We start from the raw sequence: 23,290 nt of genomic DNA on the forward strand, positions 1-23,290 counted from the left end.
GTAAATCCAGAAAAGGAGGGCTTGTTATTTCTCCATTTTGCACAGTAGACATGAGATTTACCCAATAATAAAATTATATTAATGATATCTGAAACAGATGAGGCCAAATTATCCATAAAAAAATATGATATAATTCAAAACATGGAATATCATTAATTTTTGGTGAAATCCAATTTTTTTATGTCTGATCAAAAACAGTGTGATGCAGGACAGAAGAAAAATCAGTGTTGGAAGGTTTCATCAGTACCGCTGCAGAAGGAGCACTGATCCACCTCAAACTGAAACGTAACCAGTGTTCAGAACTCACAGCTCCTCCTTCAGCCTGAACTCTGTGCATGTGTGGATCCACTCTGTCTGTTTAAATCCAACAGTTTCCAGGTTGTTCCATACACACAAACAGCTGAATCTGGTCCCAGTCATGTGTCTGTCCAATTAGATTCAATTCACATCAGTATTAGTTGAGTTCTAATTTTAAATGTGTGGGAAATGGGATTTTCAGTGTTCAGTGTAAATGTCCACAGAGTCCACATTCCACAGTGGATGTGGACAGTTTAGTTCCACATACAAGAGACTGTTCTAAGCTACAGGTGGATCCAACTGGAGGAGAATCAGAGTCGTTTGGAATTTTGGATGAATTTTGGAAAATGTCTCAGTGATGACAGATGGAAAACTGTAGATGTTGTGACCTTGCTGTGACCTTGAACTTTGGTGCAAAATGTACTGGGTTGGTCCCAGGGCCTAGGCCTATCTGTGGGGAAGATTTAGGAAAGATGGGTGGAAGAGTTTTACACTGAAGATGAAAACAAACAAACAAACAAACAAAGCAAAGTGATCACAGTACCTCCTGGAGGAGGGAATAAACCATCAACTTGTCTGAGGGATTATTATGTTGAATTTTTATAGAATAGACATTATTAGTAGCAAAGCTGTACACACACACACACACACACACACACACACACACACACACACACACATATGCTGTATTCGACATGTTATGACCAGAACACTGAATCTGTTTATGACAGCTCATTAAAAGGGATTTAGGGAAAACAAAAAAACAAAAATTATTATTAATATATGTGCTGAATATAATAATAATAATAATAATAATAATAATAATAGAGGAACTTTGAGAATTTAAGAGATTAGTGATAAAGAATGAGATGTGTGAGAAAAAACTTGACACCAAATGTTGCAGTTCTGAAATCAGAAACGTCACCTGAAAGGAGGGATTATACTGAAAAAAAACCAAACTGAATGTCTGAGGTTTAAGTCATACATGTATGAGGATAAAAACTCAAATGTATTAATATATAACAAAGCCACATATCAGCAAGAACAAAACCTGGGGGGAGGTCCTCAGTCTGGTCTGTGGATGCTGGTGCTGTTTGTGGTGGGCTGCAGTTGCTGCTGCAGTTGCTGCTGCAGTTGCTGCTGCAGTTGCTGCTGCAGTTGCTGCTGCAGTTGCTGCTGCAGTTGCTGCTGCAGTTGCTGCTGCAGTTGCGGCCTCCGTCCGCTGGGGGCGCACTTCATCCGCTGGGGGCGCACTTCATCCGCTGGGGGCGCACTTCATCCGCTGGGGGCGCACTTCATCCGCAGGACGCCGCCGGAGCAGCTGTGTTTCCGGGTCACGGTTTGGGTCCCAGTGAACAACACGCGTGGAGACGGAAAAGCGTCCTCTGTGAAGCGGACAGCGGAGTTGAAGAGGCCGGAGGGACAGGAGCCGGAGAGCCGCCATGGGTCCGGTGAGTCCGGGGACGGGACCGGGGGTCGGACCCCGGACGGGAGCAGGCTGAGCCGGGCACCGGAGCCGGTTCAGTCCGCTCCCACAGCCCGGTGCTGGGGTCCACGAGGACTGGACCCACTGAAGGGGCTGTTTAGTGGACCTGGGCTCATGGACTTCCTCCTAAAGTCCACATGTTCTCCTGGTTCCAGGTACCTGTGGAACACCTGAGCCTGTCACGTGACACAGGTTCCATGTTTGGGTTTGTTCTTTTCTATAAAAACCAAAAACCTTCACAAACCCCTGAAACACAGACAGGAACAGGAGGTGTGCTGTTCAGTGGGACTGTTCTGTCAGGTCTGGTTCAGGTTTCATCCACTCAGACTCAGTTTAATGAACTGTGTTCAGTCTGAGCTGCAGCTGTTCTGTGTGAGTACACACCCTAACCCAGAACCACCGCACACACACTGTTCTGTGTGTTCTGTGTGAGTACACACCCTAACCCAGAACCACCGCACACACACTGTTCTGTGTGAATACACACCACAGCCCAGAACCACGCACACACACTGTTCTGTGTGAGTACACACCCTAACCCAGAACCACCGCACACACACTGTTCTGTGTGTTCTGTGTGAGTACACACCCTAACCCAGAACCACCGCACACACACTGTTCTGTGTGTTCTGTGTGAGTACACACCCTAACCCAGAACCACCGCACACACACTGTTCTGTGTGTTCTGTGTGAGTACACACCCTAACCCAGAACCACCGCACACACACTGTTCTGTGTGAGTACACACCCTAACCCAGAACCACCGCACACACACTGTTCTGTGTGAGTACACACCCTAACCCAGAACCACCGCACACACACTGTTCTGTGTGAGTACACACCCTAACCCAGAACCACCGCACACACACTGTTCTGTTCTGTTCTTACCTCTGTTCCCTCCATACTTTCACTCCTCTCCTGCAGGGGAGGTAAGAGCTGTTTAGGTCTGGTGTGTTTGTTTGTTTGTTTGTTTGTTTGTTTTCTGAGGCAGTAAACCTGTCTCATCAGATTTTCATTTATAAAAGCCTTTAAATTTCTGGCTCTGAAATTTTTTGCACTGAAATGAAGTATCTGAATTCTGTTGTGTCTCAGTTTAACTAGGTTCATAAATTTAGAATAAAAAAAATTCAGAAGCAAAAAAATTCCGATCCCACATCCGGGACACCGAGGATAAACAGTCGGTTCTGTCTCCAGTCGAACCGACAGTCGACCAATCCAGTTACATTAGGCTGGTCATGTGACATCGATGTAGGAAGGCGGTCAGCCGGATGTGTGGTCTGAATGTTTTGCATCTGAATTTTTTTTTCATTCTAAATTTATGAACATAGTTGAATTCAGAGATGAGAAACTCAGATTTTTAATTTCAGTGCAAAAAAAACAAAAATCAGTGCTAGAGATTCACTGGCTTTTAGAATTCCAAATCTGATGAGACAGACTTACTTCCATAGTTTACACTTTAACAGTAAATCTACTCGTTAAATTCACACCAGATGAGGTTTATAGATTACCAGTGGTCCAGGACAGAGGTGATTACATTTTGGGAAAATTAGGTCAAAGTTCAAATTTTTTGTGATTTTTTTCAAATCTTTGTTTCCCCCATCTCCTTCTAATGGACCAAACATCACATGTCTATAAAAACATACATTTAGTTTGAATTTACTTTAAACTTGACTCATATTTAGAGGCAGTGGATATGACATCAGCACATGCAGAGACTTCACATAAACTACAATCCATGCATCTTTTTTTGGAATAATTTATATTTTGATGTGGACTGGGAAAACGTCTGGTATTTACCAGGAAGTTTTCATCTGGAATAAGGTGTGAGTGGTGAAAGTGTTCCGCAGGTGTTCTCCACTTCCTTCAGCTCTGGTTCAGGACCAGATCAACGTCGACCCTCTTTGCTCTTTTTGTCACAAAACTGATGAAACGTGAACTCATCTGTTTTTGGAATGTGCCTTCAGTCAGATTTTTTGGTGTGATATCAGACTTTTTTAAAATAGAAAACTGGATATTTCTCTAAACGTCAAAATTGAATCTATTTTCTTTGGTTTCTTTATTAATGATCTGCCTGTTAAGAAACTGTTTATCCTTAATCTCATTTTGTTATTAGCAGAGTTTCATGTGCATGCGAGCGAGTTTACCAAACACAAACGCAGCTCTGTGGGCTTTCAGTCCTGCTGTAAATCCTCCTGGGACACTCTGAACGTCTGCACCAACTCTAAAGCTGTGGAAACTAAAGCCTGAGGGAACCAATTTAACTTGTACATTTAATTTAATTAATTAATTAATTTTTTACTTTTATTTATTTATTTAACTTACTTGCCTGTGAATGTATTTATATTTAATTTCTTCCTGCTCACCTTTAGCATTATGTTTTCCATGTTCTGTTCAGTACTGTTGACTGCTGTTCGTCTGTTTTGTATACGGCATTATGGAGATGAAGTTTAGAAAAAAACCACTACAGTCCATGTGAGGGGCGGGGTTTGTTGTGCCTGGCACCACTTGTTCATTATATCTTCTATTTCTGATGATTAGAGACAACATCTACCAGCCAAGAGTTCCTAGTGTTGATGATTCTGATTTCACTGAAAGTACAGACTTCTTTTTTAATGAAACAGGACGATGCAACAGTTTGTTCAGATTGATTTTATGTTTTTTAAGGAATGTCCTTTCCAGTGGGCTTTTTTAATTCTTTTAAATAAAGCTGTGAAAGTCTGCACCAAACATGGACTAAACCCTCATAGCTGGATCTGAGGAGGTTAAAGACACATGACACTGTTGTGTATTTTACAGATTTTATTTTTTTCAGTACATGTTAATTGGCTTCAACAAGATCCTTAACATTTGAAAAATCTTTTTTTTTTTTTTTAAATTCTGTTGTTAATTAGACTTTAAAACCAGGTCAAACCACAGTATTTTATTTACTGTGTGTACTTGAACTCATCATCCATCTCTTACTCTTTACAAATAATAAATATGTCTTCCTAAAAGTTAAACATTATGATGAAACAACAGGAGAATTAAAGACATTATATTTTTAACACAAAACTAGAACGTTCACACACAGTCTGGACTTTCATGCATGTGTTCTTTTCTTTTTCTCTCATTCAGTAACTCTTCAAATATTCACATGAAAGTGTTGAAACGACTTGAGCTGTTCTTTGAGAACAGTTTCATGTCCTCTGTGAACAGAAACACTCATGTCTGCTCTTCTTCCTCCTCCTCTTCATCTTCTTCCTCCTCTTCATCTTCCTCCACTTCTTCCTCCACTTCTTCCTCCTCTTCATCTTCCTCCTCTTCTTCCTCCTCTTCATCTTCCTCTTCTTCCTCCTCTTCATCTTCCTCCTCTTCTTCCTCCTCTTCATCTTCTTCCTCTTCTTCCTCCACTTCTTCCTCCTCTTCTTCCTCCTCTTCTTCCTCCTCTTCTTCCTCCTCTTCATCTTCTTCCTCTTCTTCCTCCACTTCTTCCTCCTCTTCATCTTCCTCCTCTTCTTCCTCCTCTTCATCTTCCTCTTCTTCCTCCTCTTCATCTTCCTCATCTTCTTCCTCTTCTTCCTCCACTTCTTCCTCCTCTTCTTCCTCCACTTCTTCCTCCTCTTCTTCCTCCTCTTCTTCCTCCTCTTCATCTTCCTCTTCTTCCTCCTCTTCATCCTCCACTTCATCCTCCTCTTCATCCTCCTCTTCTTCCTCCTCTTCATCTTCCTCTTCTTCCTCTTCTTCCTCCTCTTCTTCCTCCTCTTCTTCCTCCTCTTCATCTTCCTCTTCTTCCTCCTCTTCTTCCTCCACTTCTTCCTCCTCTTCTTCCTCCACTTCTTCCTCCTCTTCATCTTCCTCTTCTTCCTCCTCTTCTTCCTCTTCTTCCTCCTCTTCTTCCTCTTCTTTCTCCTCTTCAGCCTCGGTCGAAGAAGCGTCGTCCGACGTTCCGCCGTCTGCTGAAGACCAGCGGTGTGAAGTTGGAGAACAAGCTGAAGAACCGTCAGCTGAAGCAGCAGAATGTGGCCAAGAAACAACGCAAAGAGCAGAAGAAGCTTCGCCAGGCGGTGAAGGACGCCGCCATCAGGACGCCACGCCCCCTGGAGACGTACAGGAAGAGACCAGGTGAGGTCACCACGACCGAAGAACTGAATGTGATCTGTGGTTGGACTGGAGATTAGACGTATAAGGCTCACATTATTACAGGAGTGGGTTTTCATATTTTACACACTGTCTAATTTATGAAGCTGTGAAATAGTTCCATTTTATTTGTGAATAAATCTGAGGCTCCACAAGCGAAACGTTTTCTTAAAATACCAACAGTTTGAAGGTTTCTACAATAATCTCTATTTAATTATAATTTACACTCTGTCTTAATGTACTCGTAACCTGCTATTAGCGCTCTAGCAAATGTTAGCAGCCGTTAGCTCCTTAGCATAATGTTAGCTTGGGTAACTGCGTTTAGCTAACCTGCTCACATTAGCAAAATGTAGCTAGCATCACTAATGGGATTTTCATAAGCTTTTATTTACTTCCTTTGTTTTATTGTTTCTATTTTATCAGTTTCTTTGTAAAGCACTTTGTATTTCATTTGAAAAGTGCTCTATAAAGATCATCATTATTATTATTATTATTATTATTATTATTATTATTATTACTATCAGCTGTTAGCTGCTGTAACTTTGCTAGCTATCGTTTCATTGCTAGCCATTACGTGTTAAATGTAACTAGCTAGCCAACTGTAGCTACTGCTGTTTACTGTTTAACTTCAGCTTTAAATAGCTCACAGGCTAATGTTAGTCTTTATTTCACCTGCTAATATATTTAATTTAGTTCTCTATCTAATTGAATTCAAAAGCGTTGATTAAAAAGTCAGCCATATTTCATTTCCAAACAAACTAAAAGTTTTCATCCATGTTCGTATTCTTTAAACATCGGGCAAAAACCTGTAATTTACTGAAAACAGGAAGTAGAACAGATCAGTTAGAGACGGTACAAAACTCAAGTCAAGATCAGTTTTAAAGTGTCCAAAGTGTTGTAAATTCAAATACAAGATATGATAAAAACTAGTGAAAATAAGAGTAAGTAGAAAAGCCCTCAGAGCGCAGACCTGCACCAGGACAGCTCAGACTGCCAATGCTGAGATCGACTAAAAATAAGACCTGGACTTTGGACTTCGACCCTTAGCACTGATATTATGGTCTTTTTATTGTGTTTTCCTCTATTTTATGTGTTTTGCCAAGATATAAAAATAACAAATATATTCGTTGAACTATACAATTTATGTAATTTATTAATAACCGATACATCTGCGTTTAGTAGAAGAGCACATTAGTACATGACATACAGTGAACATCTGCCCAAATACAAACATTTGAAACGTACAAATACAACTGATGTGACAACAGCTGATACACGTCTGTACTAGGAGAGAACAGGACATGAAATAGAGCTACCTGTTACAAAAAAACAACTATTACTGTCACAGTGGAAATAAAATATCCCTATCTCCCAGTATTTTGGTGTTTGTTGCATGTCAGTTCCTTCATTTGTTCCCTTGTTAGGATGAAAATTCCAAAACTCCACTTTTTTTTCCACTTCTGGATCATGGTGTCCAGAAGTTTGTGAGGATCCAGATCAGTGTTCCATATCTGGTAGAACCTGTTTGGAACTGATGACCTCCACCGAAGAGCTTCTGTTTTTGACAGCGTTGGTTTGTCTGTGTGTGTGTGTGTGTGTGTGTGTCTGTGTGTGTGTGTGTGTGTGTGTGTGTGTCTGTGTGTGTGTGTGTGTGTGTGTCTGTCTGTGTGTGTGTGTGTCTGTGTGTGTGTGTGTGTGTGTGTGTGTGTGTCTGTGTGTGTGTGTGTGTGTGTCTGTGTGTGTGTGTGTGTGTGTCTGTCTGTCTGTGTGTGTGTGTGTCTGTGTGTCTGTGTGTGTGTGTGTGTGTGTGTGTGTCTGTGTGTGTGTGTGTCTGTCTGTGTGTGTGTGTGTCTGTGTGTGTGTGTGTGTGTGTGTGTGTCTGTGTGTGTGTGTGTTTGTCTGTGTGTGTGTGTCTGTGTGTGTGTGTCTGTGTGTGTGTGTGTGTGTGTGTGTGTGTGTGTGTGTGTGTGTGCAGGATAACTCCAACAGTTCTGCACAGACTTGGATGTAAATTTCACTAAATGTTGATACTGACACAAGGAACAAATGGTTAAATTTTGCTGGTGATCGGGGGGGTGGGTGTGGGGGGGCACTGGTCCGCCTTGGTGCCTTGGTGCAGGTCTGCGCTCTCCGAATGCTTTTGTAGTTTTGTTTTTTTTTTCCTCCATCACTCTGCCCGTTCATTGTGCAGTTCCACATACATGTGTTGAAAATATCCCTATGTCCCAATGATGGAGAATCCTTTTAAAAACTCCTGGATCCAGACAGTGATCCAGATCATTCCCAAAATCTAATCATTTGTTACTCGTCCCATTTCGGACATTTCCTGAAAATTTCATCCAAATCTGTCCATAACTTTTTCAGTTATGTTGCTAACGACCCAACAAACGAAACGAACCCTGGCCAAAGCAGAACCTCGTTGGTGGAGGTCATGAAAGTCACACCCTCGGATTAAAGGCCAGTGAAAATAGCTTTGTCTGTTTCCAAACTGTCCTCCCATAATGCACTGCTTTGTGTACTTACAGAGGAAGAGGAGGAGGAGGAGGAGTTTCTGGAGAGTCTGCCGACGGACATGATGGAGGATGACGACCTGCGGCAGATGACGGACATGGCCCGCAAAGCCTCCTTCATCACCAGAGACCTGTCGTCATGGTAACAGACGCCGTTTGTGTCCGCTGTAATTCCGCGTCTTCACAGGTCAGAGTTCGTGCGCGTTGACTGACGGGTGTTTGTTTTCCTGTCGTGGCGTCGCAGCGCGCCGATCCACAGCACGAAGAAGAGGAAGTCCGAGGTGATTCGCAGTTACGAGAAGGTTCCCCGAAAAATGGCAAAGACGGAGGAAAAGGAGGTGATCCACCTGCTGCCGATCAAAGACAAGAGCGGAGTGATCCCACAGAGCGTGGAGAGAGGTGAGGGCGGGCTCGTGAGCAGCGATTGGTTTACAGAAGAAGGGGCGGGGCTCAAGGTTATTATCGTTAACGAAAACTAACCAAATGACCAAAACTAGAACTGAAAAAACATTTTCGTTAACTGAAATAAATAAAAACTATAATGAACCCTTTCATGTATAGTGGTCACTCCAGTGGTCACTCCAGTGGTCACTCCAGTGGACAGTTCTTCTCCAGCTGTTCTCTTGTTTATTCACAGGTTTTGTTTTAGTTCCATATCAGCCGACACAGTGGACACTTATGCACCATCCCATAATAATCCACTGACATTCAGAGCAGTACTGGAACTGTACTGTTCTAGATAAACCTGATCTGCACAAACATGTTTGAGTGGAAATCAGTTGCTAGTTGTTATAAGACTGTAATAAATACTTTTTTTTTTTTTAGTATATTATCTTCATGAAGTGAGTCACAACTAGTATTAGAGTATGTTAAACATGAGAAAACATCAGATTAGCTGCATGAAAAATGTTTATTTTATAGTTTTCACACAGTATATCACTTTCTGATCATAGATTTTAAATACGTGTTTCTTTGCCTCAAAAATTAAACGCATGGTTTTTGTAACTCCATGAAAAATAGGTTCATTAAAAATATTTCAGTCGCATTGTTATTATCATGCCTAAAGAGGAATAAAAGCAATCAGGAAAAAAATCCTGACTAAGGTTGTCGTAATTCATGCATGAAAGGGTTAAAAGAAAAAAACCCTAACTAACTGAAACTGTATTGTGTGTTTACAAAAGTAACTAAAACGGATAAAAATTATGGATAAACTTCCCTTCGTTTTTGTCTTTGTCAACATTGGACTGATACAAAATCGATTTATTTCACTCTAGCAATTTTAGCTAGCGGCACCATATGACAGTTGACGGTCCGTCACTTGTGTTCACTTGTGGTTTCCAGTCGTCTTCTGGTCCCCACTCTACCTGGAAACATGGAGACTAAAGCAGCAGAGTCCTGTCTGGGATTGATTTGAATAAAAGATATGAAAAAACTGAACTACAACTAAGCATTTAGAAAAGAACGAAAACTAATAAAAACTATCAAACCTGCTCTAAAAACGAATTAAAACGCACTGAATTAGAGAAAAAAGTCCAAACTGAATAAAACTAAACTAGAATGAAAAATCCAAAAGCATTCGAACCTTGGCGGGGCTTTAATCTGTCTTCTGTTTGTCTACACAGTGATCCAACAAAAGGAGGAGGAGGAGCCTGAGGAGGAGGGGGAGGAGCCAGAGGAGGCGGAGGACGGTGAGGATGACGCTGGACCTTCACCTCTGAGTCACCTGCTGTAGAATAACGGTGTGTGATTGGCTGTGATGTGTCCCCCGCAGCAGAGGGGGCGTCGGAGAGCGCCGACCACCTGACGCCGGCGCAGAGGGAGCAGCGTCGAGTCCAGAAGATCCAGGAGAGGAAGACGACGATCGCCACCCTGGGATCCGCCATCATCTGCGACCCCGTCAACAATGTGAGGCTTGTGCTGCGGCTGTGGTTTGGTGTTTTCATGTTTGTGTTGATGTTTGAACCTGTTATTGTCGACATTTTATCCTTGTTTTTTGTTTTATGTTTATTTGATGTTCTGTTGTTATTTACTGATCATCCTCTTCATCCTCTGGTTTTTCATGAATTGTTCTGTTGTTTGTTTTTGTCATTATTTGTTGGTTTTGTTGATGTTTTGTCGCTTAATGTGTTGTTGATGTTTGTTTATGTTTTATGGTCATTTTTTAATCTTATTTTTTGTTGCTGATCGTCCTCTTGTTCATTCGTTGCTCTATTGTTTGTTTTTCATTGTTGTTTTACCATTTGTTGTTTTTGTTGTGTAATTGTTTTTAATCAGTTTGTTTTTATCTTATTGTTTGTTTTTGTCATTATTTGTTATTGTTTTTAATTGTTTGTTTTTAATTTGTTTTTATCGTTGTTTGTTTTTGTTTTATTGTTTGTTTTTGTCATTGTTATTTCAGTGTTGGTTTTTAATTGTTTTTTGTTTTCACTGCTTGTTTTTAATCATTGTTTGTTTTTATCATTTGTTTTTGTTTTATTGTTTGTTTATATCATTGTTATTTCATTGTTTTTAATCATTGTTTGTTTTTGTTTTATGGTTTTTAATTGTTTTGTTGTCATCATTGTTATTTCATTGTTTGTTTTTAATTGTTTGTTTGTTGTTTTATTGTGTTTGTGTCCTTCCGTGGTCAGATCAAGCGTCTGAAGGAGCTCCGTGGGATGCTGATGGAGTCGGACCCCGCGGTGGCGGTGACAGTCAGGAAGCTGGTGATGGTTTCTCTGATGGAGATCTTCAAAGACATCGCTCCCACGTACAAGATACGACCTTTGACCTCAGAGGAAAAGGCCGCCAAGGTTAGCCCAGTGTCTGTGGCCGTCTGCCTCTGGGCTCTGGACGGCAGCTCTTAAATGTCGTTTGTTTTTGCAGGTGAGGAAGGAGACGCAGCAGCTTCGAGAGTTTGAAGAAAGTTTAGTGAGTCAGTACAAGTTCTACCTGGAGGATCTGGAGCAGACCATCAAAGGTAACACAACCAGAACCAGGACCAGGACCACATTCAGACACAGACCGGGAAGGTCCGGGTCCAGGTTCATCAGTGTGTGATTGTTCTGCTTCAGACTGGAAGCAGCAGAAGAAGAAGCGCAGTCAGGCCGTGGGCTTCGACTCGTACCGAGGGCTGGCGGAGGTGGCCATCAGGTGTTTGTGCGAACTGCTGCTCGCTCTGCCGCACTTCAACTTCCACAACAACATCATCGTCGCCCTCGTCCCGCTGATGAACGACCCCGTCAGACAGGTACGACCGAAAACCTGTTTCAGTTTCAGCTGTCCGTGTGTGTTTCAGTAGGCAGAGTTTGGACGTGATGCATTCAGGTGGTCTGTGTGTGTTTCGGTAGGCAGAGGTTGGACATGTGATGCATTCAGGTGTCTGTGTGTGTTTCAGTAGGCAGAGTTTGGACGTGATGCATTCAGGTGTCTGTGTGTGTTTCAGTAGGCAGAGTTTGGACGTGATGCATTCAGGTGTCCGTGTGTGTTTCGGTAGGCAGAGTTTGGACGTGATGCATTCAGGTGTCTGTGTGTGTTTCAGTAGGCAGAGTTTGGACGTGATGCATTCAGGTGTCCGTGTGTGTTTCGGTAGGCAGAGTTTGGACGTGATGCATTCAGGTGTCTGTGTGTGTTTCAGTAGGCAGAGTTTGGACGTGATGCATTCAGGTGTCCGTGTGTGTTTCGGTAGGCAGAGTTGGACATGTGATGCATTCAGGTGTCTGTGGTGTGTTTCAGTAGGCAGAGTTTGGGACGTGATGCATTCAGGTGTCTGTGTGTGTTTCAGTAGGCAGAGTTTGGACGTGATGCATTCAGGTGTGTGGTGTTCGGAGGCAGAGTTTGGACGTGATGCATTCAGGTGTCCGTGTGTGTTTCGGTAGGCAGAGTTTGGACATGTGGTGCATTCAGGTGTCCGTGTGTGTTTCGGTAGGCAGAGTTTGGACGTGATGCATTCAGGTGTCCGTGTGTGTTTCGGTAGGCAGAGTTTGGACATGTGATGCATTCAGGTGTCCGTGTGTGTTTCGGTAGGCAGTTTGGACATGTGATGCATTCAGGTGTCTCTGTCAGACATGTGCTGTGATGCATTCAGGTGTCCCTTATTTCAGGTGTCAGATTTGTGCTGTGATGCGTTCAGGTGTCAGATCTTTGCTGTGATGCATTCGGGTGTACTCTGTTTCAGGTGTCAGACTTGTGCTGTGATGCATTCAGGTGTCAGATCTGTGTTGTGATGCATTCAGGTGTCAGATCTGTTCTGTGATGCATTCAGGTGTCCTCTGTTTCAGGTGTCAGACATGTGTTGTGATGCATTCAGGTGTCAGATCTGTGCTGTGATGCATTCAGGTGTCCTCTGTTTCAGGTGTCAGATCTGTGTTGTGATGCATTCAGGTGTCCTCTGTTTCAGGTGTCAGACATGTGCTGTGTTGTGATGGATTCGGGTGTCCTCTGTTTCAGGTGTCAGACGTGCTGTGATGCATTCAGGTGTCAGACATGTGCTGTGATGCATTCAGGTGTCCTCTGTTTCAGGTGTCAGACATGTGCTGTGATGCATTCAGGTGTCCTCTGTTTCAGGTGTCAGACATGTGCTGTGATGCATTCAGGTGTCCTCTGTTTCAGGTGTCAGACATGTGCTGTGATGCATTCAGGTGTCCTCTGTTTCAGGTGTCAGACATGTGCTGTGATGCGTTCAGGAAGCTCTTCCAGCAGGATAAAGTGGGCGGGGCTGCGTTGGCCTCAGTTCGGGTCGTCTCTGGTTTGGTGAAAAGTCTGAACTACAACATCCGACCTGAGGTAACGATCAAACGTGTCCGATCCGAACCTCAAACCTGACGTGTTCTACATTCATCCATGTTTAGAAATATTAGAATTAGAATGTATTTACTAGTGAACCTTAGAGTTATTTAATTTCTAATTAACTACATATTAATTTTTGTCTTGTAAAGAGTATTCAATATAATGGTTTTAAAATACAGAATTAGTTTAATTTTTTCTATTCATTAAATAAATAGATACAAGTGTTTTCTCTAATTAACAGGTGTTAAATTAACTTCCTATTTTTGTAATTTCTTTTCAGTTTGGTGACTACCTGCACTTAGCTTACTAGCTACAGTTAGCTGCTACCACTCACTAAATAACATTAACGTAAACTACATTACCTACAACGTATTCACTAAGCTAACTAATGTTAACTAAAGCTGTTTGGCTATTTTTTTAACTTAAGTTACCTCGTGTGCTAATATTATTTATTTTGCTAAACTAGCTATTGTCAGCGTTACCTTGTTCATTAATTGGTTCGAGCCCTTTGTGCATTTATTTAATTTATATAAAGTTCATTAAATTATATGTGTGAATTAAAAATGCTAGCTAAGGTTAGCTAAAGTTACAACTAATTTACAAGCTAATGTCAGCTAAAGCTAAAGGTAGCTGGTGCACAAAATTAAGTAATATTCCCTTGGTAGCTAATGTTGACTAAATATACTTTGCTAGCTAATGTTAGCTAAAGTTACCTCGTTTGCAAATTCTTTAGACCGGAAAAAATAGGTTCATGATCGAATGAAATGTAGTAATTAGCTTTTATAATTCATGACGACTAAAACCAAAGGAAACGTTTACATGAATTTTCTTTAAAACAGGTTTTATGGGAGTTCGTTCTGGTTTTAGGTGCATATTAGGTGATAATGCTAACACTGTGACTCCGCCCTCTGTGATGTAACACCACTTTGGCTCCGCCCCCTGTCCAGGTTCTCCGGACTCTGCTGAGTCTGAGAATTAAAGAGGTCCACATGAAGAAGGACCTGGAGGACACGGCACCAAAGAAGAAGTTCATGAACAACAAAGAGAAGAAGAAGAACCTGTCCAGGATGCAGAGGAAGGTCAGGGATATGGACCCGATGGACCACAAGGACCTGATGGACCTGGTGGACCACAAGGACCTGATGGACCTGAAGGACCAGGTTCTTCTGTGTCCTCCTTTGTTTTTCTGTCATTAAAGTGTGTGTTTGCGTTTGTGTCGGTTTCAGTGGAAGAAGGCGGAGGAGAAGTTGGAGAAGGAGCTGCTGGAGGCTGAAGCTTCAGAGAGTAAAGACAAGAAGATCCAACTGGTGAGAGCACAATTTAAGACCGCATGTCCACATGTCCACCTGACCACATGTCCACCTGTCCACCTGACCACATGTCCACCTGACCACCTGACCACATGTCCACCTGTCCACATGTCCACATGTCCACCTGTCCACATGTCCACATGTCCACATGTCCACCTGACCACATGTCCACCTGTCCACATGTCCACATGTCCACATGACCACCTGTCCACATGTCCACATGTCCACCTGACCACCTGTCCACATGTCCACATGTCCACATGTCCACATGTCCACATGTCCACCACATGTCCACATGTCACATGTCCACATGTCCACCTGACCACATGTCCACATGTCCACCTGACCACATGTCCACATGTCCACCTGACCACATGTCCACATGTCCACATGTCCACCTGACCACATGTCCACCTGTCCACCTGTCCACATGTCCACATGTCCACCTGACCACATGTCCACATGTCCACCTGACCACATGTCCACATGTCCACATGACCACATGTCCAAAAGACCACATGTCCACATGTCCACATGTCCACATGTCCACATGACCACATGTCCACATGTCCACATGTCCACATGTCCACATGCCACTGATCACCTGTCCACCTGTCCACATGTCCACATGTCCACATGACCACCTGTCCACATGTCCACATGTCCACATGACCACCTGACCACATGTCCACCTGTCCACATGTCCACCTGACCACCTGTCCACATGTCCACATGTCCACATGTCCAGACCTGAACGTGTCCTCCTGTTCCTCTTCAGCACACACAGACCCTGAACATCGTCTTCCTCATCTACTTCAGGATTCTGAAAAAAGCCCAGAAGTCTGTTCTGCTTCCAGCTGTTCTGGAGGGGTTGGCCAAGTACGACACACACACACACACACTTCAACACACACACACATATACTTAAACACACACTGAAACACACACATACACATATACTTAAACACACACACACAGACACACACACTTAAACACACACTTAAACACACACATACACATACACATATACTTAACCACACACACAGACACACACACTTCAACACACACACACATATACATGACTAAACCTCACTGACTGTGATGTCACTTCCTGTCAGCTTCGCTCACCTCATAAACCTGGAGTTCTTCGATGACCTGCTGAACGTCCTGCAGAACCTCATCCAATCAGGAGTGAGTATTCAGGTCACATGTTCTTCATTTGGACTGAACCCGTTTACATCACCATATAAAACCAATAACCATTCTAATGTGAATAGTCAGAGGTGATGCGTTTACGTACACTTCAGAAACGGGATAATCCAGAACCCACACGTGCAGTGACATAGAATCCCACTTCCTGTTTTTGACGTCTGTTTGATGGGATCGAACAGTTTTTCCACTCGTTCAGATGGAACAGAACTAAATACATCAGATGAACCTGTTTACATGCAGGAGGACTGGGGGTAAAGCCAGCTGAGTTAATCTGATTTATTGTAATCAGATTACTGCTGTTATCTGATCAAACAGATCAGATTAAACTGTTTACATGATCAATAATAAACTGAGAACTCCACTGATCAGATACATATGGAAGTAAGTCTGTCTCATCAGATTTGGAATTCTAAAAGCCACGGAATTTCTAGCACTGAATTTTTTTTTGCACTGAAATTAAGTATCTGAATTTTTTGTCTCTGAATTCAACTATACTATAAATTTACAATAAAAAAAACATTCAGAGGCAAAAAATTCCAATCACACACCAAGGATAAACAATCGATTCCCTCTCAAGTCGAACCGCCAGCCAGCCAATCGAGTTACGTTAGGATGGTCATGTGACGCCGATGCAGGAGGACAGTCAGCGCATGTGTGATCAGAATTTTTTGCATCCGAAATTTTTGCATGTGAATTTTTTTTGCTTCTGAATTTTTTTTTATTGTAAATTTATGAGTATAGGTGAATTCAGAGACAAAAAATTCAGACACTTAATTTCAGTGCAAAAAAATTTCAGTGCTAGAAATTCACTGGCTTTTAGAATTCCAAATCTGATGAGACAGATTGACTTCCATGGACGCTGATCAGAGTGTGAGTGTGGATGTAAATGTGTTCAGGGTCCGTCTGTAAACTGTGTCTGAAAATACATGTGAATGTATAAATGATGGGGCTGAAGACAGCGCCCTGAGGGACCCCATGAACACAGACTTATGATCAATAATGAACTGAGAACTCCACCAATCAGATACTGGATGGAAACGGGTTCAGTGGTGAGTTTTCTGAGTCCAGAAGTCAGTTTTTCAACTTCTATAAACAAGACTTTTTTAAAAAACCCAAACCAGAACTGAACTAAAAGTGTTTATGAAGTCGAATCCAAAACCAAACTGAAAAACAGCATAAAAAAAAAAAATGAAACCTGCAGATGACAATGAAGCTGATTGGTTGGTTGTGTTCAGGATCTGACCAATCAGGAGAGTCTTCACTGTATCCAGACTGTCTTCATCATCCTGTCAGGACAAGGTGAGCGTCTGCATCACATGACCCACTGAGGATCACATGACCCACTGAGGATCACATGACCTGAGGAGCTGACGTTTGTTTGTTTGTTTGTTTGTTTGTTTGTTTGTTTCAGGTGACGTCCTGAACGTGGACCCTCTGAAGTTTTACTCTCAGCTTTACCAAATGCTGCCGAGGCTCCACGCAGGTCAGTGAACGCATCGCCCAGTCCTCTGTTCGGCCTCAGGTCCGACGGCGCTGACATCATCCGTCTGCTCTGTTTGTTCGACTCAGGGGCGCCTAATGATGACATCAGCATCGTGCTGCGGTGCCTGGACGCCATGTTGACTCGCCGCAGGAAGCAGGTGACGCTGCAGAGGGCCATGGCCTTCATGAAGCGACTGAGCGTGCTCAGTCTGCACACACTTCCCAACGCCAGCGTCGGACTCCTGGCTGCGAACAGAGCGGCGTTACACGTGAGTCTGAAACGGAAGAAATAAAATAAACGAAAGACACGAAAACCTGGAAAAACCAAATATTCAGGGTTTGAAAATAACGTTCTATTCTGACTAAACTGACGTTGGATTCATCAGATGACGTTCAGTCAAGTCACTGGTTCAAGTTCGTTTCATCATCGAATGTGTGACTTTTTGTCATAAATTCACTGAAGCCTCAGAAAAGGATTATTTTGTCTTGTAAATGTACATTTAACTCCGAGAACATTAAAGGTTCTTTTTCTGCTAAAGTTAAGACTTTAGTTTATAGTTTGGGTTGTTTGAAATATTTTCTTCATAATTTTGGCAAAATGAAGTTAAATGGTGTTTTACAGGAACCACAATAAAATAAAATAAACTTCAGTAATAAACAATTATTTAGTTTTGGCCAATTAATAATTAATTAAAACCATTTTGTGTTTTAAGTCGAGTTAAAGAAGATGAAGTGTTGGATTAAATGACATAAAAGAAAAAACCTCCAACTAAACCTGACCATGAAGGACCATGAAACGTTCAGTGTTTTAGGAGATTTAAGGCTTTTACTGTCAGTGTTGAAGACGTTTGACAGATTAGATTAGAAACATGTTTGTGTAACGTTTGTGTTTGTGTAACGTTTGTGTGTTTGTGTAACGTTTGTGTAATGTTTGTGCGTTTGTGTAACGTTTGTGTAACGTTTGTGTAATGTTTGTGTGTTTGTACATCAGGCGTTTCCAAAGTGTGACTTCCTGTTGGACAACGAGGTCCAAGGCAGCGGCTTTTACCTTCCAGAACTGGACGAACCTGAGCACTGCAACGCCCAGAACACAGCGCTCTGGGAACTACACCTGTTACAGGTAACAAACATGTAAAAAAAGCAGCACTGGGCGGGACCTCACACCATTAGCTCCGCCTCCCGTGACCATTGACACCTCAGCTCCACTCACACCTCTCCATCCCAATAGCAGCTCCAGCCTTTTGTGTCCGTCCCTCTTCCATCTGTACAGAACACCAGCGACCTTCTGCTGAAAGCACCATCACTTTTTAATGAGGCTTTTATTTTGGAAACCCTACTGTGTGTATGTGTGTGTGTATGTGTGTGTGACAGAGACAGGATCAGTCTGAATGAACTGAAATTATACAAACAGTTGAACATAAAAGTCATAATTTACTACATTTACTGCTTTTATTTTGGAAAACCCTATTGTGTGTGTGTGTGTGTGTGTGTCTGAGAATAATTTTGAATGAACTAAAACTGTAGAAACTCTTGAGCGTTTGGCATAAAAATGGAGAAGTTATTTAATAGTAATTCTGTAGCATTTTTCATAAGGCTTTTATTTTGAAAAACCGTAGTCCGTGTACTCTGTCATGTGTGCAAAATGTCCAATATCCACAATACAATGCAGCAAAACCTGTTTTAAAATGTGAGGGGAAAAGAGATAAATAAATAAGTTCTTTGCCTGGGATTTGAACCTGCGACCTCCTGTTCACCAGGCAGCAGCTCTCACCACCACTCCACCCACACACACTTGAAAACCTGCACCAGGAAGACTTTCACAGGGAAGTTTTTCAAAGGGAAACTAAAAGTACTCTTCAAAAAGTCGCGATTATTCCATAACCGTAGGTCGTATCTCAAAAATTCTTTCATTTGTGGATTCTGCAGACTTGTGGGAATTTGATGATGTATAACTTTTATGAAAAATGTCCGAAATGAATAAGCAGTAATCGCAGGAATTTAGAGTAACTTTCAAAGGCAGATTGCCAACTTCCTGTTGGAGTTAGCTCATGAGTGTCAGTGTATGATTTGTCGGCTCAATCAGACCAACATTTTGGCATTTGTTTCATGTTTCTGTGACATTCCTACTGGCCGCTAGGGCAGATTTTGTGTTTTTTAGTACATAGGTGGTGCTACAGAGTCCATTTTGGCACCCAAGGGGTTAATTTTGATATTGAATCAAAGTGTTCACCAGCCATGACATACATGGCAAATTTGGTGAGTTTTGGAGCATGTTAAGGGGGTGAAATGGCAGTCTAAAGAGGAAAAAGTATGAAAAAAAAAAAAAATTGTTATAAATCAATAACCGTACATCCTATCTCAAAAATTTGTGTATGTGAGAGTTGTGGTGAGTCCCGTGAACGGATAGATATGTCACATGTGGGGAAAAAGTCCAAAGTGAAAAATGAGTTCCAGACATCACAACTTTCTGGGCCTCTAAAAAAAAAAACTAGAACTGGCAGTTCTGAAAAAGTTGCAAGATCACTTTTTTGAGGAAGGTTCACTCTATGTTTTGGTGCTATTTAGAAGTCAATACGACATACGGTGTCAGACGAGTTAGTTTTAGAAATTTTATTTTGAAAGGCACATTGCGAACTTCCTGTTGGATTTAGGTCAGGGGTATTGGAGTATCATTTGTAGTGCTTCATCCAACAAACATTTTGTTGTTGGTTTCATGTCTCTACGACATTCCTACTGCCCACTAGGGCCATTAAGGTTTTTTCCACATAGGTGGCGCTAGAAAGCACCTATGGGCTTAATTTTTACGTTTTATCAAATTTTTCACCAGACTTACACCAGAGAGAGAGAGAGAGAGAGAGAGAGAGAGAGAGAGAGAGAGAGAGAGAGAGAGAGAGAGAGAGAGAGAGAGAGAGAGAGAGAGAGAGAGAGAGAGAGAGAGAGAGAGAGAGAGAGAGAGAGAGACTCACCTTTCTGCTCAGTCCATAAAAACACCTGTTACAGGTAAACATATTTAAAACAAACTAATAGTACAGATAAAAATCGCAAACAAACATAACATACTGTTCACTTTGAATCTCCTTCAGTCAAATACACTGAGACTGTGTTAAAAGTTCCAATAATTTACATTAGATTGTCTTTGTGTCAAACTTATTCAATACATATTTATATTTGAAAGTACTCGGATATTAGGTTTGTGTGTGTGTGTGTGTGTGTGTGTGTATATGTCGAGGCCCAAAACGGAATCTGGCCTGATTCAGAATTGGGCCGGCCCAGAATGGAATTCCATTCTAGGCCGGCCTAGAATGGAATCCTGCTGCTATAATGTTATTTTTATACCATGTTTAATGCAAATGATCCATAATTCCATAATTTGTCATAATTTTACATTTTCAGTCTTACATACCTTGAGTAACTATTGTCAATTTCAGTCGATTTCACTGTACCATATATTGGTGGGCAGTACCACTAGGTTCTATTTGTAAATAAAGTGTATTATAGTTTACAGTTAAAATGTTTTTCTTTTTTTTTTCACATATTTGCAAATTTCATGTATTGATTTTTGTAATAATTTAGATCATTTGCATTAAACATGGTATAAAAATAACATTATAGCAGCAGGATTCCATTCTAGGCCGGCCTAGAATAGAATTCCATTCTGGGCCGGCCCGATTCTGAATCGGTCCAGATTCCATTTTGGGCCTCGACATATATGTATATATAATTTTTCGGTCGTTGTTTTTGTTTGTCTCGAGTTGATTTTGTGATTGTTGTTTTGGTTTGTTTGTACTCATTAAGAGTATATATGTCTTGAAATTTTTTAAAAATAAAATCATAATATAAAAAGATTATATGAAAAAATTATACAACATTAAAAGCACAGTTTTACTCACAGAATGTTTACATGTTGTCAGTTTTTTCAGATCATATTTAAATTATATGAAAGAGGATTAGGATTAGGGCCGCTGGAAAAAAAAAAGGTCTAATATTTTTTAAATTATTATTCTGAGAAAAAGTCCGAGTTTTTTCTCAGAATTCTGACTCCAACAATTAAAAACAAAAATTGGACCTTAATGTTTTTTCCCAGTGGCCCTAGTGCTAATCCTCTTCTGCAGTTATTTTCATAAATGTGTGGATTTTTAGTCTGAGGGTTTCATTTTCCTTCTCATAGAACGTTCGTCTCAGATCATTTACATTTTTCCTTCATGTGTGTTGTTTTTCTTTTTGTTTGTTTTTTTGTGGTCCATGTTCGTCGTCCTGTTTCAGAGACATTTCCACCCGGTGGTTCGTCGCTTCGCCGTTCACCTGAGTCGCGGCGCTCCCAGCGAAGGGTCGGGGGCGCTCGGCGTTGAGCTGAGCCGCAGGTACGTCCTTGAACGCATCGTCTTAAAGACACAGTTCACATTCAGTTTGTGTTCGTACGAGGTTTTTTGACGCCGCTGCCTCGCCGTCGTTTTCAGGACGCCGGTGGAGCTGTTTGACGACTACAGCGTTAAAGACATGACCTTTAACCCCCCGGTGGCCACGCCCACCTCAAAGAAGAAGGTACATGCATCAAACGCACATTTCACTTTAAACTAAAGTGAACATTTAAAAAAACACATTTTATTCAGATTTTCAGCTGATGTGACTCGTTCTCCTCCAGGTTTAAAGTATGACGGTGTTTGTTTTTAGTTGAAGGAAAGCCTCAGGATGTTTTCAGGAAAAACTCTGGGAACATCAGATTGTCCTCATAATTTGTGTTTTTATTGCTTTGTATTTTCTGAGAAGAAAGTGGTCAGTTCATAAGAAACTCCTCACACATTTATGGAAAATTAACTTTACACAGAAGTGAAACTCTGAGATTCTAAAGCTTTAAATTGACGAGAAATGACTGAAATTCTGATATTTAACTGACTTACGTACAAAAAAAATACTCAACACTCACTAAAAACATGACTTTTTGGAGCAACAGATGGAAAACAGGATCTGAAAGTTGTAAATTTATGAATAAAAATTAAAACTTAATAACCTGTCAGATTTTCAGATGATATAGGATCATAAACACATGTTAAAATAAGTATGTTTTCCTCATAATTTCTCCACTTTAATCTCAGATGATCAGTTCTAAACCTTTCTGTTCTGTTTTACAGGAGTATTTCACGGTCGGAGCGACGCTATTGGACGACGAACTGCAGAAACAAGTGGAAAAGGCTTTGAATGAGGAGGAGGCGGAGCTAGACTTTACGAAAACGCAGACACCCATCACATAAAGGCAGAGCGGTCGGCGGGATTGTTGTTATTGTACATGTAGAGTGAACTGCAGAACTGATATAAATGTATGTTTTCTAAGGAATCTTGTAAATCTGAATCTGAATCCTCGGTTTGATGCCTTTGACATTAAAGCCTCGAGTCACATGATTGTTTGGACGAATCAACCTCTTTATTTTATAACAGCGGCGATAACGAAGACACTGCCTGCAGTTCCTCAAATGACCACTGGAGGTGCTGTAGGAGCGACACTTTTAGGCTAACTCTGACGCTGGCATAATTGTACTTAATAACTGTCGTCATGGTTACATTCTGTGCAGTAATCGGCTGCTCAGACACAGCAGGACGTGATGAGAAGACGTCTTTGAACAGGACCCCCCACCACCACCACCACCACCACCCCACCGTTTGAACCAACCAGGGAGAAAAACAGAAGGAACTGTGAACAGAGACAGAGGACCAGTGCAGAAGAAGAGCCACGCTCAGCTGTCAGACGGATGTCACCTGGAACAGAAGTGTCAGACTCATGTTAGTTCAGGTTCCACATTCAGCCCGATGTGATCTGCAGTGGGCCCAAACCAGTAAAATAATAATAATAATACATTTTATTTATAGGTGCCTTACTTGGCACTCATGGACACCATACAGTAAAACAGGAGAGTATTAAACGAGCAATAAAACAGAGTAAAAAAATTTTAAAAAAATAATAATAACCTATAAATAATGATAACTCCAAATTTTTGTCTTTTAGTGAAAAAAACCCCATTAAATTATGAAAATACTTTTATAAACTATCCAAACAAAACAGATGTGAATAACATGAAAAAAACTGAAATTTCTGAAGAAAAATAAGTGTAATTGTA

At 41.4% G+C, this 23,290-nt stretch overlaps 1 protein-coding gene across 2 annotated transcripts; it reads left to right on the top strand.

Moving 5' to 3' along the window:
• Positions 1-1,610: 1,610 nt before the first annotated feature.
• noc3l (NOC3-like DNA replication regulator) lies at positions 1,611-22,577 on the top strand. Of its 2 annotated transcripts, none has more exons than XM_030122386.1 (21): positions 1,611-1,748; positions 5,680-5,884; positions 8,425-8,551; positions 8,654-8,808; positions 10,032-10,097; positions 10,181-10,314; positions 11,040-11,201; positions 11,275-11,368; positions 11,463-11,638; positions 13,045-13,173; positions 14,124-14,255; positions 14,403-14,483; positions 15,265-15,365; positions 15,605-15,677; positions 16,934-16,997; positions 17,110-17,181; positions 17,268-17,449; positions 18,172-18,300; positions 21,444-21,541; positions 21,638-21,722; positions 22,310-22,577. In XM_030122386.1, the coding sequence occupies exons 1-21, from the start codon at positions 1,740-1,742 to the stop codon at positions 22,427-22,429; spliced, it is 2,394 nt and encodes a 797-aa protein (XP_029978246.1). In that variant the 5' UTR covers positions 1,611-1,739; the 3' UTR covers positions 22,430-22,577. The 2 variants fall into 2 exon arrangements, with proteins under 2 accessions (XP_029978246.1, XP_029978247.1); XM_030122387.1 differs by having other exon boundaries at positions 10,184-10,314.
• The last annotated feature ends 713 nt before the right edge of the window (positions 22,578-23,290 follow it).

The sequence above is a fragment of the Sphaeramia orbicularis genome, chromosome 19 (genome assembly GCF_902148855.1).
Source record: "Sphaeramia orbicularis chromosome 19, fSphaOr1.1, whole genome shotgun sequence".
NCBI classification, from domain to species: Eukaryota; Metazoa; Chordata; class Actinopteri; order Kurtiformes; family Apogonidae; genus Sphaeramia; species Sphaeramia orbicularis.

Excerpts from the sequence above, each read along its gene's own strand:
- noc3l (XM_030122386.1), top strand. Across the intron at positions 15,678-16,933 it reads AGAACCTCATCCAATCAGGA|GATCTGACCAATCAGGAGAG; the intron begins GTGAGTATTCAG and ends GGTTGTGTTCAG. Across the intron at positions 21,542-21,637 it reads GGCGTTGAGCTGAGCCGCAG|GACGCCGGTGGAGCTGTTTG; the intron begins GTACGTCCTTGA and ends CGTCGTTTTCAG.